At 54.4% G+C, this 15,705-nt stretch overlaps 1 protein-coding gene and 1 long non-coding RNA gene across 4 annotated transcripts in view; both read right to left on the bottom strand.

Moving 5' to 3' along the window:
• Positions 1-2,505, bottom strand: part of RYBP (RING1 and YY1 binding protein) — a 44,599-nt gene extending 42,094 nt beyond the window's left edge. Inside the window, exons 1-2 of the mRNA XM_067003242.1 lie at positions 2,245-2,505; positions 1,126-1,251 (exon numbers count right to left, since the gene is read on the bottom strand). Coding sequence (XP_066859343.1) covers positions 1,126-1,251; positions 2,245-2,276 — 158 coding nt within the window. The 5' untranslated portion in view covers positions 2,277-2,505. The remainder of the gene's footprint in view (positions 1-1,125; positions 1,252-2,244) is intronic.
• A 2,109-nt stretch (positions 2,506-4,614) lies between these two features.
• LOC106035483 (uncharacterized) lies at positions 4,615-14,677 on the bottom strand. 3 transcript variants are annotated; one of them, XR_010833946.1, is made up of 3 exons: positions 13,916-14,676; positions 9,003-9,126; positions 4,615-5,693 (listed from the first exon to the last, which is right to left on the bottom strand). It is a non-coding gene; the product is annotated as an uncharacterized lncRNA (long non-coding RNA). The 3 variants fall into 3 exon arrangements; XR_007165151.2 differs by lacking the exons at positions 4,615-5,693; positions 9,003-9,126 and adding exons at positions 10,416-10,919; positions 11,249-11,386 and having other exon boundaries at positions 13,916-14,677; XR_010833947.1 differs by lacking the exons at positions 4,615-5,693; positions 9,003-9,126 and adding exons at positions 10,416-10,919; positions 11,286-11,386 and having other exon boundaries at positions 13,916-14,677.
• Positions 14,678-15,705: the final 1,028 nt, after the last annotated feature.

The raw sequence follows: 15,705 nt of genomic DNA, 5'->3' as shown, positions 1-15,705 counted from the left end.
GTAGGGATACTTGTAATCAACATGCATCGTGAAACACAGAGCGAAGTGCTGCAACTCTATTGCTGTAACTCAGAGAGCTTCCATGGCCCAAAAGCATGCTGCCCATTAAAAATGTAGGCACTTCACATTGTTTAAAGCACAGTGCAAACAATAACTAACCAAAAACACTTTAACCTCCTTTGTCAATCAAGTCAAGACACCCGAGTCACGAGAACAGCCTGCCCAAGAGAGCATCGCAACGCACATCTCAACACGCTTTCAAAGAAAACTGACACCTTTCACAACGCAGGTCTTACAGACCGCTTCCTTGACAGAGAAGAGTAACGTGAACTCATATTCAGGCCATACATCATTTACAAAAAGCTTATCAGAAGACAACATCATAGAACAAATCAGAAGAAAGAGAAAAAAAGCAGACCACCACACGCCTGTTTCAGCACCAACTGGTATTTCCAGAACCAACTTTCTGAACCAATTAAACTGCAGAACTGCAATTTAGAGTTTTTAGGAATTAAATTAGCCACTGTACGCCAGCTGCAAAACCTTGCAAAGACTTCCAGTTACTCAGCGTAAGGCAATCGGAGAGAACTGACAGCTAAAGCTTTCAGCAATCCGCACCATTCCCACGAAAGCCGATTCCTTTGAGATGACAACAGACAGAGAGATCAACATCTCAGGAAGGGAGTTGTTGTTCTTGTGGCATCCTTGGTTTCAGCTGTTTCCCTTCTCACTCCCTAATCCTCAGTTATTTTTTACTCCTGGGGAAAACACAGGTAGATCTCTCCCCAAAACACAGAAAACCATCGGCCCCAAAACACAGCCCGAACGTTTTGGGCTGCCTGCAGAGCTTTAAGAAGTCTTTCTCACAATAGCAACAGAAAAGCACGGAACAACAAAAAGATTCAGGTCGCTGCCACAGTCATGAAACGCGTTTTCCAGGTCTAATTAAGCGCTTGAAAGAGAATTTTTAAAAACCACAATATTTTAAACGGGGACAGCCGGGACTACATCTCGGGGAAGGGGGGGGGGGGGCCACGAACAACGGGGCTCTGGAAAACGGCGGAAATCAACAAGTCAGCATAACCAAAGGCACGGCTGGGAGCCGTGTTTAAAGGCGGGCATTACCTTGTGGAGGTGCCTTTCCTGACATCGCAGATGCTGCATTTGAAGGCTTCGGCGCTGTTCCGAAAGGTGCACACGCTACAATCCCAAAAGCCTTCGTCGGCTGCAGGTTTGGCTTGCCTTTTTGGCCTTGAGGAGGGAGAGGGAGAGGGAAAGTGTGTGTGTGTGTGTGTGTGTGTGTGTGTATGCGTGTGTTTGGGGAGGAGGAGAAAAGAAGCAGGAGGAGGAGAGAGAGAGAGAGAGAGAGAGAGGGGAGGAGGAGAGAAGGAAAACACACACATTAGAAACCATATTACACAGCCCTCCAGCCCGGCGCCTGCTCCTGCCCGCCCCGCTCCCCCCGCACACCGGGGGTCGCCGGAGCCCCGCGGGGGCCCGCAGAGGTGCGGGGCGGCGCCGTGCCCCGGCCCTCCCCGAGGGCCAGGCCGGGCCCTGCCGAGCCGAGCCGGGCCGGGCCGGGCCCCCCCGTGCCCCCCGGCCCCGGGGGCGCCGCCGTTGGGGCGGGGGCAGCGCCGGCGGGGCGGGGGCCGTCCCCCCCTCGCCCTCCTTTTTCGGAGGGGCGGGCGGCGAAGAGTTTGAAGGCCGGGAGGCGTGTTCGGCACCCGCCCGCCGCCTCCACCTTGTTAAATCTCCCTTTGTCTGGGAGAAGTGAGTGTGCGGGGCGGGAGTGCGTGTGCGAGCGGAGCCGCCATGGCTGCTCTCACACCACAGCAGCCCTGGCACCGGCGGCGGGGAGGCACAAACACTTCTCCTCCTCCTCCCGCTGCTGCCCTTCCACGCTCCCCCTCCATCTTAGGAGCCTCCCTCCGAGCCCGCAGCCACCCCGCGGGGCCGGGGCGGCGCGGAGTTGGCCCACCTGGCGGGGCGGCGCGGCGGCCCCCCCGCCTCTCCTCCCGCCCGCCCTCCCTCCATCTTAGGCGCCCCCTCGCCGCCGCCCGCCCGCGGCGGAGCGCACGCACACCGCTGCCAGCCAGGGGCCTACCCGCCGCCGGCCCCCGCCCGGCAGCGCCGAGCCGCCGGCCCGCCGCCCCCTCCCCGCGCTCACCTCCATCTTAGGGGCCCCTACCCCGACTCTCTCCCTCCCCCCCCACCCCAGCCCCGGCCGCCCCCCGCCGCTCTCACCTGGTCGGGCTCTTCTTGTCGCCCATGACCATGGATCGGGGCCGCCCCTGCCCTGCGCACAAAGAAAGCCGCGAGGGGGAGGGCGGGCGGGTGGAGGGGAGGGCGACGGGGCTGCCTGCGGCCAGCGGGCTCCGGCTGCTCCTCACCCCCGCGCCGCCGCCGCCGCTCCTGCCGCTGCCAGGCTCCGCTCCAGACTAGCAGCGCAGCCCGGCGCCCTCCCTCCCTCTCCTTCTCTCTCCCTCCTCCTCCTCCTCCTCCTCCTCCCCGCGCCGCTCCGGCGGGCGGAGCTCGCCGCCGCGCCGCGGCCAATGGGGGCGGCCCCGCCGCCAGCCCCGGCGGGGAGCGGAGCGGAGCGGAGCGGGGGGCGCCCCCCTCGCCGCGGGGTCCCACCCCCGGGCCGGGGCGAGGGCGGCGGGGAGCCCCGGGGGGCTGCGGAGCCGGGGCTGTGCCCCTCGGGTTTGGGGGGGGGGGGGGTGCTGCACACAACCACCCCCCCGCGCCGGGACCCCACCGGCGGGGAGGGTTCTTTGAGCCGGAGGCGACCCCTTCCCTTCCTTTCCTTTCCTTTCCCTTCCCTTCCTTTCCCTTCCCTCGTTCCCCCCAGGACCGCTCCCCGCCTGCCCGTCCCCCGAGGGGCTCGGGGCTGAGGCGCTGCCGCCCCGGGGCCCGCAGCAGGGGGAGGCCGCCCCTGCCCCGCCGCCCCGCCGAGGGAGGGGGAAGGCCCCGGGGGCCGGGCGGCCCGGGGAGGTGTAGGGCAGCTCCGCTCGGCGGTGAAAGGGGCAGAGGGGCCGGGGGGAGGAAGGCAGGCCGGAGCCTGCCTCCTCCTGCCGTGCGGGAAGGGGAGCGGGACGCGGCCCGCAGGGTGCCCGCAGGCAGCCCTGAGGGGCAGGGGGGCACCGCTCGCCTCAGGGCTTCGCGTTCCTGGGGTACATGCCTCCTTTGCGTCCGCCAGCACCTCAGCAACTGCCTGCACCACTTCCCTTCTCTCTTTGGGTCAAGTCACCAACCCAAGCAGAGGCTGCTCTGAATTTAAGGCGTTTTGACAGCATTGCCCTAGTCTTTCAACAACATCCTCATCGATCCATTGCAGATCCATAAGCACGCTTCACCAGAAAGCACAAGCCGCGGGTCCGCGAAACTCCTGAGGCGGCAAAGAGTGGCTCTTCTCCAGAAGCTCGGCCCCAGGCCTGCGCTACGCCTGCCCCGTGGGCCTGGAGAAACGCTCCGGGGGTGGCTGGGGGTGGCAGGTCGAGGATGAGCCCTTGTCGCCCTCACTGCACAACCCCTCAGTGTCCCCTGGAGCAGCTGTGTGAGAGGAGATGGGGTCGAAGGGCCAGGAGAGAACGGCTGGAGAAGGACTGAGGTGGCTCCTGGTTTGTGAAAGTTCCAAATATTCACGTTACAATCCAAGCAAGAGCCGACATGGCACAGAGCATGTTTCCCCCCTCCTTCTCTCAACTTACAAAGAGCAAAGAATAAAGACAAAAGTTGGTTCAACTCTTTGTAGCTGCACAAGTGCAAGCCATAGAGGACAGGCATTTTTTTCCACTGTATTTTCCCACTTTTTCAGTGGCAACAAAGCCCAGTTAGCTCCTGCCAGCGAGGAGCAGACTTCACCCCAGACAAGAAATACAGCGCAGTCAGGAAGGAGCCTGCAGCCTGCAAAGGGAGGATGAGAGCAGGAGCGGGGCTACAGGGAGTGGATGGAGACGGTCTGAACAAAGTTAACCCCTGGCAGAGCACAAGGAAAAAATGAAAAAACAAAATGCTACTTAAAGAGCAAACCAATGTAAGGGACTTAAGACAGGATATGCTCTTACCATGACAGGACAAAAGCATAACCGTGTCCTGTGCTTTAAAGCGTTAGCGGTCTGGAGTTGTTCACAGGCAGAGGTTTTATCCCCCTCCAGCAGTGCCCAGTGAGCAGCCGCGTGGTGCTGACTGTCACCTCTCCATATTTAAGGGCTGTATGTAATCCTCTCACCGTGCCCAGTTCCCCACATCCACACGCAGGTACCTTAACCCTTGCTGGCACCTCCACTCACTCCTTGAACCATGGCTCGTGCAGACAAAGACTTCAAATGACTTTTTCGTACTCCGTGCAAGTTTCCAAACAATACGGCGAGAAGCAGACATACTCCAAGGGCAGAGTTAAGGTTGTGTAATTATCACATGTAGGAAGTGTCGTTTTCCCATTGCATCTGCTGTTTTCCAAACATTTTTGCTCTTTTAGATTGTAGCAGCAATGTTTGCTTCAGGAATCTGTGTGGGAACAGTCACTCAGCAGCATTCACAGGGGTATGCCGAGCACAAAGTCCCGTTGTGCAATTGCTACCAGAACGTCACTGCAGTGATGTTTACGGGCACAACAATAATGTGTTTGGGGACAACATCAGCGGAGAACCTGAGAAGAAGCACACAAAGGCAGAAAGTCCTGAAACTTCAACTCAGAAGCAGGTCTGAGCACTGCCTGACTCCCATTTTCTGCTACAGCAAGAAGAGGCTGCAGCTATTTACCTTAGCTCTCCGTTACCGCGTTAAACAGAGCAATGGCCACGGCAAGCACAGAGCAAGTTATTGTGGAAACACAAAGGAGCTACGGGACACTTTTAGAAAGCAGTTTATCTCCTCAAAAAGTTTCAGGGTTGCTGTATTCACAGCAAAAGTTGTTTTCTTTCCAAAAACCTACTACATCCTTTATTATCAATTCCCCTGGAAACCTTCCTTCCTCAGCAAGTAAGTTTTCAAAGTCACATGGTAAAAGCTTGGCAACCTCTGGACAGTGTGACTTCATTTAATCACGTACATCCAACAGGAGGTAATCATTCCCGGTTTATTAAACACTCCTCAAGTAGCAATTAGGTCTCTCTACCTTCACAGGCCGGATGGCAAAGCTGGGATGGTTCCTGGAGCAGCACCGTGACTGCGGACGGGTCCGGCTGAAGCTCCAGAGCTGCTGCATCCCATGGGAAGCGCTTCCCTCTTAACCCCTCCAGACACCAAGAGAAGAGCCATTTGTGGAAAGTAAAGCAAACTAAATTGTCGCTGTGCTGGTAGGGTGTTCATTTCACACCACATCGCTCGCACCGTGCATTATCCTGCCTGCCTCAGAAGTCGCCGCGATGACGTGGGCAGCGTACCCTGCTGAGCATCTGGCGATTTTTAATGGAGTTCAGGCTCTCGCAGGCTCGCAAGGCAGCCTTGGGCAAGTCATTTAGCACTTCTTCTCATTAACTCCAACACTCTTGATTTGAAAAGTGAATGCAGTAAATTTCTAAGCTCTCACATAAATCCATGGCACCAGTTGTAAAACCGAACTCATTCCAGCCAAATATTTTGGACTCCGTGTTGGTGGTGAATCTAGCTGAAGAAATTCCTGCCCGTGGATCCAGAAGATGCCGCTTTCTCAGCAGTACCGCGTTCAACCGCCTGCTTCAGGGCTCTCCCAACTGCAAGAGGATCCTGTTAATCCACATCTTTCCACCTCTCCCCTTCCCCCATCACACGCATTTTAAAAACAAAGGTCTTGCACAGAGCACTGGCTGCAGACTCTTCCCAGGCAGGACCCGAGATGCAGCAGCCCCTCGCCCTCGCAGAGCCACCTCCCTCACCCCAGCAGCACCACAGCTGCTCCTGCTTCTGAGCTCCAGCCCAAGAGCAGGCACTGGTCCAGAGCTCCAGTCCGCACCTCTGCAGCTGGCCAGAGATGCTCGGGGCACGCTGGCAGCTCTCCCACCCCGAGCTGAGCATCCCGTGAACAGCCCCTGCAGAGGGGAAAGAGCTCCAAAACCTGGGGTGCCGAGAGCACAAGGATATTTCCATGCACCTGGACCACTCGTATACATGGGTTTAAAAACAAAGCAGGACGCTACACACCCAGCCAAAGTCAGTATTTGTGCATAGGGTTCAATGCCAAATATAAATATTAACTCGAGCTTCTCGGCCCCGTTAGTCACTGTGGTAAAGATGCATTTTTGTGATTTTGCATCAGATCTGCGTAACTTCTCAGAAGTGACTGCTGTCCTCAACAGCCTGAATTCTAACCACTTGTAAATGAGTTTTCTGTTGGTTTAATAGGGAATCTCTTACACAGGAATTGGAATCGGGCTTGGGACACAGGGGTCCCTGTGAGTTTAGCCAGAGCTAAAAGGCTCAGAAGTGATGCTCTGGGGCAGGAAAGTTGTGTTTCACCGCGTGATTAGCACCTTCTAGTAGAAGTGGGTGAAAAGGGAAATTAGCAATCGAGGGTGAAAAGGTGAGCCAGCTACAGCAGGCAGCATTCGCTTCATTGTGCCCAACACATCCCGCTGAATGGGATTAAATGTCTGGCCTCCCCAGGTTTCCAAGCTGGGGAGAAGCCATCAAGGGGTGGAATGAAAAGAGGCTGTGTGAAAGCCGGTGGCCTCCACGCAAACTAGAGTAATGTTTGCCATACAGTAAGAGCATCCTTGGCAAGGGAGGCAGGAGCCTGCGCTCAGAAGCCTGGAAGTCTTCACCACAAAACAAAACACCAAACCGGAGAGCACGCGTTAGCCAGAGGCGCTGGTGGCCAACTAACCGCACCCTCCTCTGCTTTCAAAGCACAGCATTAGCTGCCACTGGCTCGCAGGTGCTGATGCCAGCAAGAAGTCAGGAGGAAACTGCTCTTGGAAATCTCACTTAGCACTTGACAGGACCTTTAAAAATGTGGCCCGGGCTGAGTTTGTAGGCTTTTGGGGAAAGCGTTGTGCTAGGAGTTGTGTAAACAGAGAACTCGCTGATGGATGGCCCCGGGGCACCGCCGAGCTTGATGCATGCTCCTGCAAAACACACGCAGTTAACAAGGGAGTTGGATTAATACGGAGACACTGAGAGACTTTACTGATAATTGTAGGAGAGAAGCAAATGATAAGAGAGAGTTCCCACACAGCATGCCATTTTCCAGACTTCGGTAAAGACTCCGCTACACTGTCAGATGGGATATTTTTAGCTGAGCTGGAAGCACAGGCATGGCACAGTAGGCAAGGGATGAGGCAAGGAGAACCACAGGGCTGCAGGAAAATCCTGAGCAGAGCTCCTCAAAAACCTGCCTTGGGATGACCATCACTTGGTGTCTTCATCAGCGGCCCTATCAGGAAAACGAGGGGTTGTGCTAATAGCCTGAAGACGAGATGCAGATGTCACAGCTGAAGAAAAGAATAACTTCTAGAGAAAGTGAAATGGAAGCGGGGTGAAATACGGTGTTATCTGACTTACTCAGTGGGGTGCTCATGAGAAAACTTTCTGACTTCGCTAGGAGCCCATTGCTTTGGCGCACAGGAGGATAAAGAGCTGTCTCAGTAGTTTGTGTACCACTGGTGTGACTCCGCTCCTGGAAGGGCACGTGTCAAGCCGCAGGTATCAGAACTCCCAACAAACAGAGACAAGGAAGCATTTAATGGCACTGAGCAGTGCGCAGGCAAGATCTTATTGGAGTTGCCTTTCTCCAGGCAATTCTTGACAAAAACTTGCACACAGGCTGGAACTAGCACAGAAGAGGGGTTCGAGGATGGTCAGAGTAGTGGGAAGCCTGTTTTATAAAATAAGTCTCTATGAGTTCAACTTGCTCAGCCTGGAGAAACAAAGGTTGAGAGGGGATATGGCTACTCTCTAAAAGTACTCTGAGGAAGGAGGCAGCACAATGGGGTAATAGAAGAGCTAACAGATGAGAATGAAGAGCGCAACTGAGCTATGCTGGCCATGTAGGCTGGAAATCAGACATCTGTTTCTAACCTTCGGAGGAGCAAGGAACAGAAACAGCCTTGCCGTGGGAGGAGCAAAGGCAGGCGATGTCAATATGGACCTTGATCGCTTGCAGGAGGAATCGCACTGCAGAGCAGCTGCCCTGGTTGCTGCTGCCCCTGGGATCCCCATGGGATCGGGTCTGCATCTCCTCCTCACCCACTGCTCTCACAAGAGGAGGGGAGAGATAGAGGAGGAAGAGAGCTCTTCATCCAGCTTTTGCCTCTAGAAATGGATTTCTCAAACACCCAGGGATTTCCAATTTGCTTCTAAATTTGGAACGTGTCTTTTTGCCATCCCAGAAAACCTAAAACTTCCTCTGTTCAGCAAAATAAGGGTCTTTTTAAAGTTCTCTTTTAATATAATCTATTTATAGATGGTCTTTCATGGGTTCTTTGGAAAATAGTTTTAGAACTGAATTAGCAAGTGATCAAATGCCGACTATCAGGAACTTCAGACAGCAAGCCAAAAACTTTCTATCAGAAACAGCCTGCCGAAGAACAACTTAGTAGAAAAAGGATCTGAAAGATGAGGAGCAATATGCAAGCGAGAGCCAGTGCCAAGAATCCCAGGGGCTGCAAACCCTTAAAATGCCAGACAGGCAGGAGCAGCAAACAGCCTGAAAAGGTAGGGAGGCATAAAAAGCTGTGCGCGCAACAGTGTTAAATACAGAACTCAGCTGAGGGAAAGGGAAGCCAACAAAAAGCAGAGGCACCAGCTAAGCATCCTGCACGCTGTATTGTACAGATAGCGAGGGCTGTGCAATTTAAATCTGTAATCCCTTCCCGAGCAAAGAGGCTTTTGCAATAGCGCAATCTGGATGTCACCAGCATATGAATAGGCATCTTGGGACTGCTCTGGAGAGCAGAGGTCAAAGTTTAGTGATGTATGTAGTTGTCTCCCTAATGGGCCTTATTGATTATTATCCATAGAAACAAGCAACGTCTCCAAATCTGCCTCCCCCTTTATGTTAGACGCTGGCAGCCAAGAAAAAGTACCTTGATATCCTCGCTCCATGCAGTTTGTAGAGCACTGAAGCTTGCAACAAGGAAAGACACGGCGCTGCTGAGTAGACTTCTGAGACACGGCGAGTGGGAAATGATAAATAGACCTGTGCAGCATCTGCATAGCAATGGGAGCGCTGTGTCAAAAAGTAGTGTCTAGTAAAATACAAAACAAACAAAACAAAAAAAATAAAACAGGATAATGTGAGGGGAGAAAGAGGAGGGAAAAAAAACAAGTCACCCTTGGAATTCAGCCACCTAAATAAAGTATGGAAGGGGCTGAAAAGCCCCACTACAAACAGAGCCCAATTCTTCTTTGTTCAACTTCAGATATACCAGCGAGGTATCTTAAATATTGCTATGAAATTGTCATATCTCTGATACAAAATCATGAGAATAGTTTGGTGTCTTCAGAGCACGGGCACAGCTCTGTTGTGGAAACTCAATGGGAGAGCAAAAATAGAAAAACCAGCACAAAGGCTGGACCAAAAGTACAATCGCTGTTTTTTGCCATTGCAGTGAGCGCTGCTGCGGCAGCCAGCTGGCACCGTGATGCCGGCAGAGCCACACAGCCACCTCCGCTGGGCGCTGGGAGACCCCTGGGTGGGGGAAAGCTGATAAGGAACCAGGGGTGATTATCAGACCTCTTCAAACTTCCTGGGTTTTCAAGACAGAGCCCGAGAAAGCAGGCTCACTGCAGATTTTTGGTACTTCCAGTTGTGGCTGCTGCTAGAAAGTGGAAGTGGCAGGAGAAAAAAAGTAAAGAGAAAGAAAAACGAGCCCTCTCTACAGTATTTCAGAATCTCAGAAGAAATTTCTCCCATTTGGTTCCAGGGTTAGAAATTGTCTCAGGCAGCAGGGAGGTCCTGGCTCCCCCCGGAGATGTTTGCCCACCTCCGTACGGGGACGTCAGGCCGTTTAGACCACCCCTGCAGGTGCACTGGCTGTCTGCTCCGTCCGTCCCCATCCTCAGCCCTTTTCACTGCCTGCAGGCTGAGCACCCCAGCACACACACGCTCAGGACGTGGAGGAGCATCCCTCTGCAGACACAGGCACCGCCAGCCCCCCGCAGCCCTTTGCTACCTCCTGCAGGGTTTGGGAGCTCCTGGCTCCGCAGCACTCACAGCTTCTGTAGTGCGGGCACCCGAGTGACCTCCACAGCACAGACGAGACGCTTTTGGGAGGCAGGAGCAGTTTTGCACGGCCCACACAAAATTCCTCTAAGTCCTTAGGCATTGCAAAGTTTTGCCAAAAAGGAGTCTTTGTGCAGGAGGCATCTTCCCCTGCAGTTAGGAAGCCTGTACAAGCCTTATTTATTCCCGAGTAGCGTCTGTAGGAAACCTATCATCTACCTGCGTGTCCTCACACTGAAACGCTGGGTCTTCCCACCTGAGAAGGAAGAAAAACTGGAGAGTATAAAGCAAAGCACAGGCTGTGTCGTCCGCATCGGGGCCGTAGCGCCGGCCAGATGGGCAGCAACCACCTTCACTTCAGCGGCACTGCAGCAGCACGACGCCGGGCCCTGCCAGGGATGTCGCTATCCAGCACGCTGCCAAGCCACAGAAGAGCAATGAGCCTGTCGTGCCCTCGGTTTTCTTACAGGTACAGCAAATTTGGCTCGCTCTGGGGCCCATGAAGGGCCCAGCACCGGGGAATCAGAGATGCTGTGCTCTGTGCAGCTGGCATTAGGATCACCAGCATCTGGTGGGAGTGCAGCTCCACAGGACCAAAAGAACAAAAAAAAGCCTCTCTTTTCTTCTAGAGTACAGCTGAATTCCCTTCCTCCCGTTCCCTCAACAGATGTCAGAGAAAAGCATGAATGGCTGCGGCCCCGTGTTTGACTTGCAGCTTTCACACTTGCTGCCGAGCTGGCCTACTGCTGCTGAATTCGGCTCTGAAAGGTGCTGCTTTCTGAAAAGGAAAAGAGAAAGGGAAAAAAAAATCAACAACCTTGAACACTTAATAGTAAACTCCTTCAAAAGAAAACTTGCTTCAAGCCAAAAAGCACTTGCCAAGTTTCAACTAAATGTAAATGTTCACCACGCTGTAATAAACATCTCAATATGGGGGGCTCAAAATGAGAATGCTGAGACAACTTTGCTCCAAGCAGCTAAGAAATATGTAGAAATAATATATATATAACTTTTTTTTTTTTGAACAGAAGGAAAAATCAAACTACCCCAAGGAGACATTTTATGGTGTTTCAGTTATATACATATATATATTAAAAAACAACAAACCTAACAAGGAAAGCCAGATGACAAGCCATGGGTTGACCTGGTGCTCGTCGTGCAGGAGGATGGAGTCAGGAGCGGGGCTCTCTCCACCGAGCCATGTCACAGGTTGGGGTGCTGTCGGAGCAGGTGAACCCAGGACCGCTATGGGAAGGAAGATTTTCCAGGACAGAGAGGTGGCCCGCTGCAGAAACGTGCCTGCAGAGCGCACCTGCCCATCTCATCTCGCTGGGGCTCTGCGGCACGCAGCGCTGGCTCCCCGCCGCCTCCTTCCCCAGCTCAGCACCGAGGGGTGCTGGACACGGCTGGAGGGGCTCCAGCAACGTCCTCCAGCAACTGATGGCGGTGGCGTTAACAATAAAACGTGCCTCGAAGGGGGAAGAGTCGGAGTCCTTCACTGCTCAGGTGTTGCACGGCTTTCCTTGCCCTCGGGCTGGCAAGGCGGGGCGCTGGGAGCTTTGGGTGCAAAGTGCGAGCGCAGCAGTGTTATCTCAGGGCCGCGTCTGCCTGCCTGCTTGGCAGACAGCTGCTGATTTGTTTTGGAATGTACAAAAATGGCCTTAAATCCAATTTAGGCATTAAGGAAGAAAAAAAAAAAAAAAAACCACCACAAGAGCAGTATGGCAGCTTTGCAAGCCCACAGGCTCCCCCGCAGCTCCTGGGAGGGCAGCAGGGCTGCAGTCACTGCTCCAAAGGCAGCGGGAGGGTGCCAGCAGCTGCAGCGCCCTGCAGAGAGGAGCCCAGGGGCTGCACTGGCCCAGGGACAGCAGCTCGTGCCCTGCAGCGGCAGGAGAGCGCTCTGCATCTCTCCGGGAGAAGGGGCTGTGCTCGGGACTGAAGCCATGAGTTAGCCAAACTTGCCCAAAAAAAGGGGGAAAAAAAAAAAAAAAAAGAGCTGCTTACAATGTTCCCCCAGCCTAGGAAAAACACGCTTCCCTAGGATCAATTCAAACCTAACAGGTTGCCGTGCTCGGAAGCAAAATTAATCTTACACCAGGAGGATGAATTACAAAAGGAAGAGGTTGCTGCGTTCATTGCTAGAAATTAATCTTGTGCCGAGAGCTTCCCTGTCTGCTCTCCAAGTGGCCACCTTGCCAGGTGGAAGGGAAGCCTGAGTGGAAATGGGAACTTTGAGAGAAAACATAAAAACGTTTCCAGGTGGTTTTGGTTAAAGCAAAGGCAGAGCCATGAGCTGTGTCGCTGCCTGGTCTCAGTCGTGGCAGAAGGTGGAGAATTGGCCAGGAAGAGAGAACCGCCGCTGCCGAGATACCGTGACTGGCCTAATTAGGTGGAATTGCCATTAGCTATTCCACCTAATTAGATAATTAGATTAATTATCTAATTAACTGAAATTGTTGTTAGACAAAGGCAGGTAGAGCCTCAGAGGTGATAAGGAAGATATCAGGGCAAGGTTACTTTGAGATTTATATTGATTCCTTTAACAGTTCAAGAATTCCCCTGGTTCCCACAGTTATTTACTCTCGTCTCGCTCCTCCAGGATGCTTTAAAAGTGATTAAAGCAGGGAAGAGGGGGGGCTGCTCTTTGAAATGAGAGGGGAAAAAAAAAAAAAAAAGAAGAAAGTTTCACTGCAAGTTCATGCCCCCGTGCTCTGAAAGCAGGGGGGCAGCTGGCCACGCTGGTGAGGACTGGGCCTGTCCCCAGGTTCCTGGGGCTGGAGTTTTTGAGTTCCTCCCTTCAATCCTTTCTGGCTGCCCAGCCGCGTGTGTTCGGTGAGAGGCACAACACATGAGCTAACGCCGCCCCGATGCTGCTGGGTTTTTCTCCCTCCCTCGCCCCGTGCTCGCAGCGCTGGTGGGAACCACAAGCCCATTAAGGAGCCCCGTTGCAGCAGGCAGGGCATAAAAGCAGCATTAGAGCATCCCGCCCCGGAGACCCCGCGGTCCTAAATACCCAAGGGCTAGCACGAGGCAGGTCTGCACGTTTAATAACCCGGCCCTAATCGCTCAGGCGTGAAGCTGAAGGCACGGCGGGCAGGGCAGGGGCTGCACCCGGAGCCTCTGCCCACCGGGGCTTCTGCTGCCCCCCCTAAATTTTGCCCCAACCGAGCCCAGGCGTGGGGAGGCGCAAGGAGGCGTGCAACCAGCTTGACCCTGCCCTTCCCGTCCTGCATCTATTGTTAGAAGCATCAAGGAATTTGACCCACTTTGGGAGTTTCTGTTGGTTTTTCGCATTCCATTTGTCCTTTCTGACTAGCGTTTTGCGCTCGTGTGTCACGGCGCTGGCTCTGCTCCCTGTGGTGGATGTTCAGATGGCCGTAAAAAGATCCAGCTGCTGCATCCCACTGTGTTTAGAGCTTTTACACGCCGAGTGGATCCAAGATGCTGCCCACGCTGGGTTTTGAGGCATCCTCTCCACGTACCAGCTCTACCTAGCATCCTCCCTCCTCGCCCAGCTTCCTTCCTCCAGCCAGACAGCTTAGTTCGGGTACAGACATTGCACTCTTGCTCACACCAACACCAAAAACACGAGCTTTTTTAACTACAACACAATTTTTGCAGAAGCCCAAAACAAGAGCAAAGATTTGGTGAGCAAAACATCCTCAGCACAAGCTCTCTTGCTCACCTCCCTGCAGGAACCCATACGGATCTGCCGCAGGGCAGAAGAAAAGTTTAAACACCTTGTCAGGAGCTCGAAGGTGACTTCTGGTTTACCTTCCGTAGCGTTGGTTGGTCACACACGTGGATGCCTCACCACCATTTCCCCTCTTCTGCCTATCTCCTGCGCACCTCTGAGGTTTCTCTTTCATACGCCCTCATAACACCTGACTTCTTTCAGCCTTAATACCTGCGTATAATAGCTTAATAACTCTTATAATAGCTCCAGCCTGTCTCCTGAGAGGCACAGAAATAAACCTGTCTCTCCTCGTTGCAGGGAAGACGTTAACAGATCCATTACCGGTCAGAACGGAGCCGCTGAGATTATCAGCATCCCTCGCTCCTGCTCCCTGGGAGCGCCTTGGCTTCCTTCTCTGCAGGACGAGAAGTGCCCGCCCCTGAGCAGTGCCTGGTGTAGGAGCCGTGACAGCATGCGGGGTTAGCAGCATCGTGCTGGGCCCCAGGTGCGGCACGGGGCTGGGCTGGCGACTAAGATTTAATCATTTTCACCTAGAAGTGTTCAACGAACTCTGAAACCCGTCCCAGCTGGGAAACGTGCTGCCCTGGGGAGGAGGAGAGCCACAGCCCCAGAGCTGCCTCCCCTCTGACAAGCCCCCCCAATATTTTTGCCTGTCTTGGAAATCTGTCAGCAGCGCGCCGCGGCTGACCCCGGTTAGCCAGCAGGACGGAGGGAGCCCACAGGCAGGCAGGAATGAATTTAAACCATGCCCAGCAGCAGGCTTTTAATCCCTATCGCAAAATCTGCCTGTTCTGCCGCTGTTTCCATCCGGCTCAACGAGTTTGCAGGGACAGCGCTGCCAGCAGTCAGGCTCCTTCGCTTTAAGCTGGAGGCTGATATCCGCAGGATCTCGGGGAGCTGATGCGTCCATCGCATTCGGCTCGGCCGGGCACTTATTTCATTTTCAGGGTTTGGAGATGAAGCGGCACTTCTTGCTGCAGCCTCCGAGTTCAAACCCCAGAGGAGAGAAGTCAGGGAACGGTGGGCGGGCGGTGCCTTGTGCTCCTTAGCATAAATATCAATTTTCACACTGTGGTCAGGTTCTGTAAGTGTGGGGAATTGGTGTGGCAACAGGATCGTAAAGAGGTCTGCCGGAGATTAATCCCTCCGTAGGCAGTCCCCTGCGCGCGCCGATTCCTTGCGATCGCTCGGTAATTAAGAGACGAAACCAAACCAGAAGGGACCACAAAGAAAAACCGCCCCGAAATGTCCAAATCCGCAAAACCAAGGTACTCGCTGGGAATTGCTGCAACAGCACACAGATGCAGAGCTTACCAGAACAGAAGGTGTATCGGGGTGGGTGAGAGATGTGGTATTACAGCATGGTAGGGCAGGGCTGGGACTGCCCACGGCAGAGCCTCACGCCAGGAGCAGGTCTCTGGTGACAAACCCAGGTCGGTCGCCTCAGTTCCTGCCCTACACCACCCGGCCTCTTGCTTTTACCCTGTGGCAGGGAAGATTCCCTGCCCGAAGGCAGTCCTGCCGCTGCCGGCAGGGCTTGCTGCGCATGAGGAGCCAGCGCTGTCCCCCAGCAGACCTCCAGCTCTCTGTCTGCCCACGGCTGCTCCCGATCTGGCCCCGCGAGCAGGGAGCGCAGCGCTCCCAAACCTTCCCGTCCCTCCTGCCAGCAAGCTCGGGCAGCTCTGCGAGCACTGGAGCTGGGGCTGGTGGTGCTGGACGGCAGACAAACCCACGGCTGGGCCAGCCACAGGGGTGCAGGAGCCCAGGCTCAGCACACACCCACCACATGACATCCCTTCAGCACACACCCACGACGTTAAATCCCTTTTGCTGACCCCCCTGCCTGCAGCATTAGCCCCGTACCCCT

This window comes from Anser cygnoides, chromosome 10 (assembly GCF_040182565.1).
Source record: "Anser cygnoides isolate HZ-2024a breed goose chromosome 10, Taihu_goose_T2T_genome, whole genome shotgun sequence".
Classification (NCBI taxonomy): domain Eukaryota; kingdom Metazoa; phylum Chordata; class Aves; order Anseriformes; family Anatidae; genus Anser; species Anser cygnoides.
Note: the sequence above shows the minus strand (reverse complement) of the source record. Positions and strands in the feature narration are given on the sequence as shown.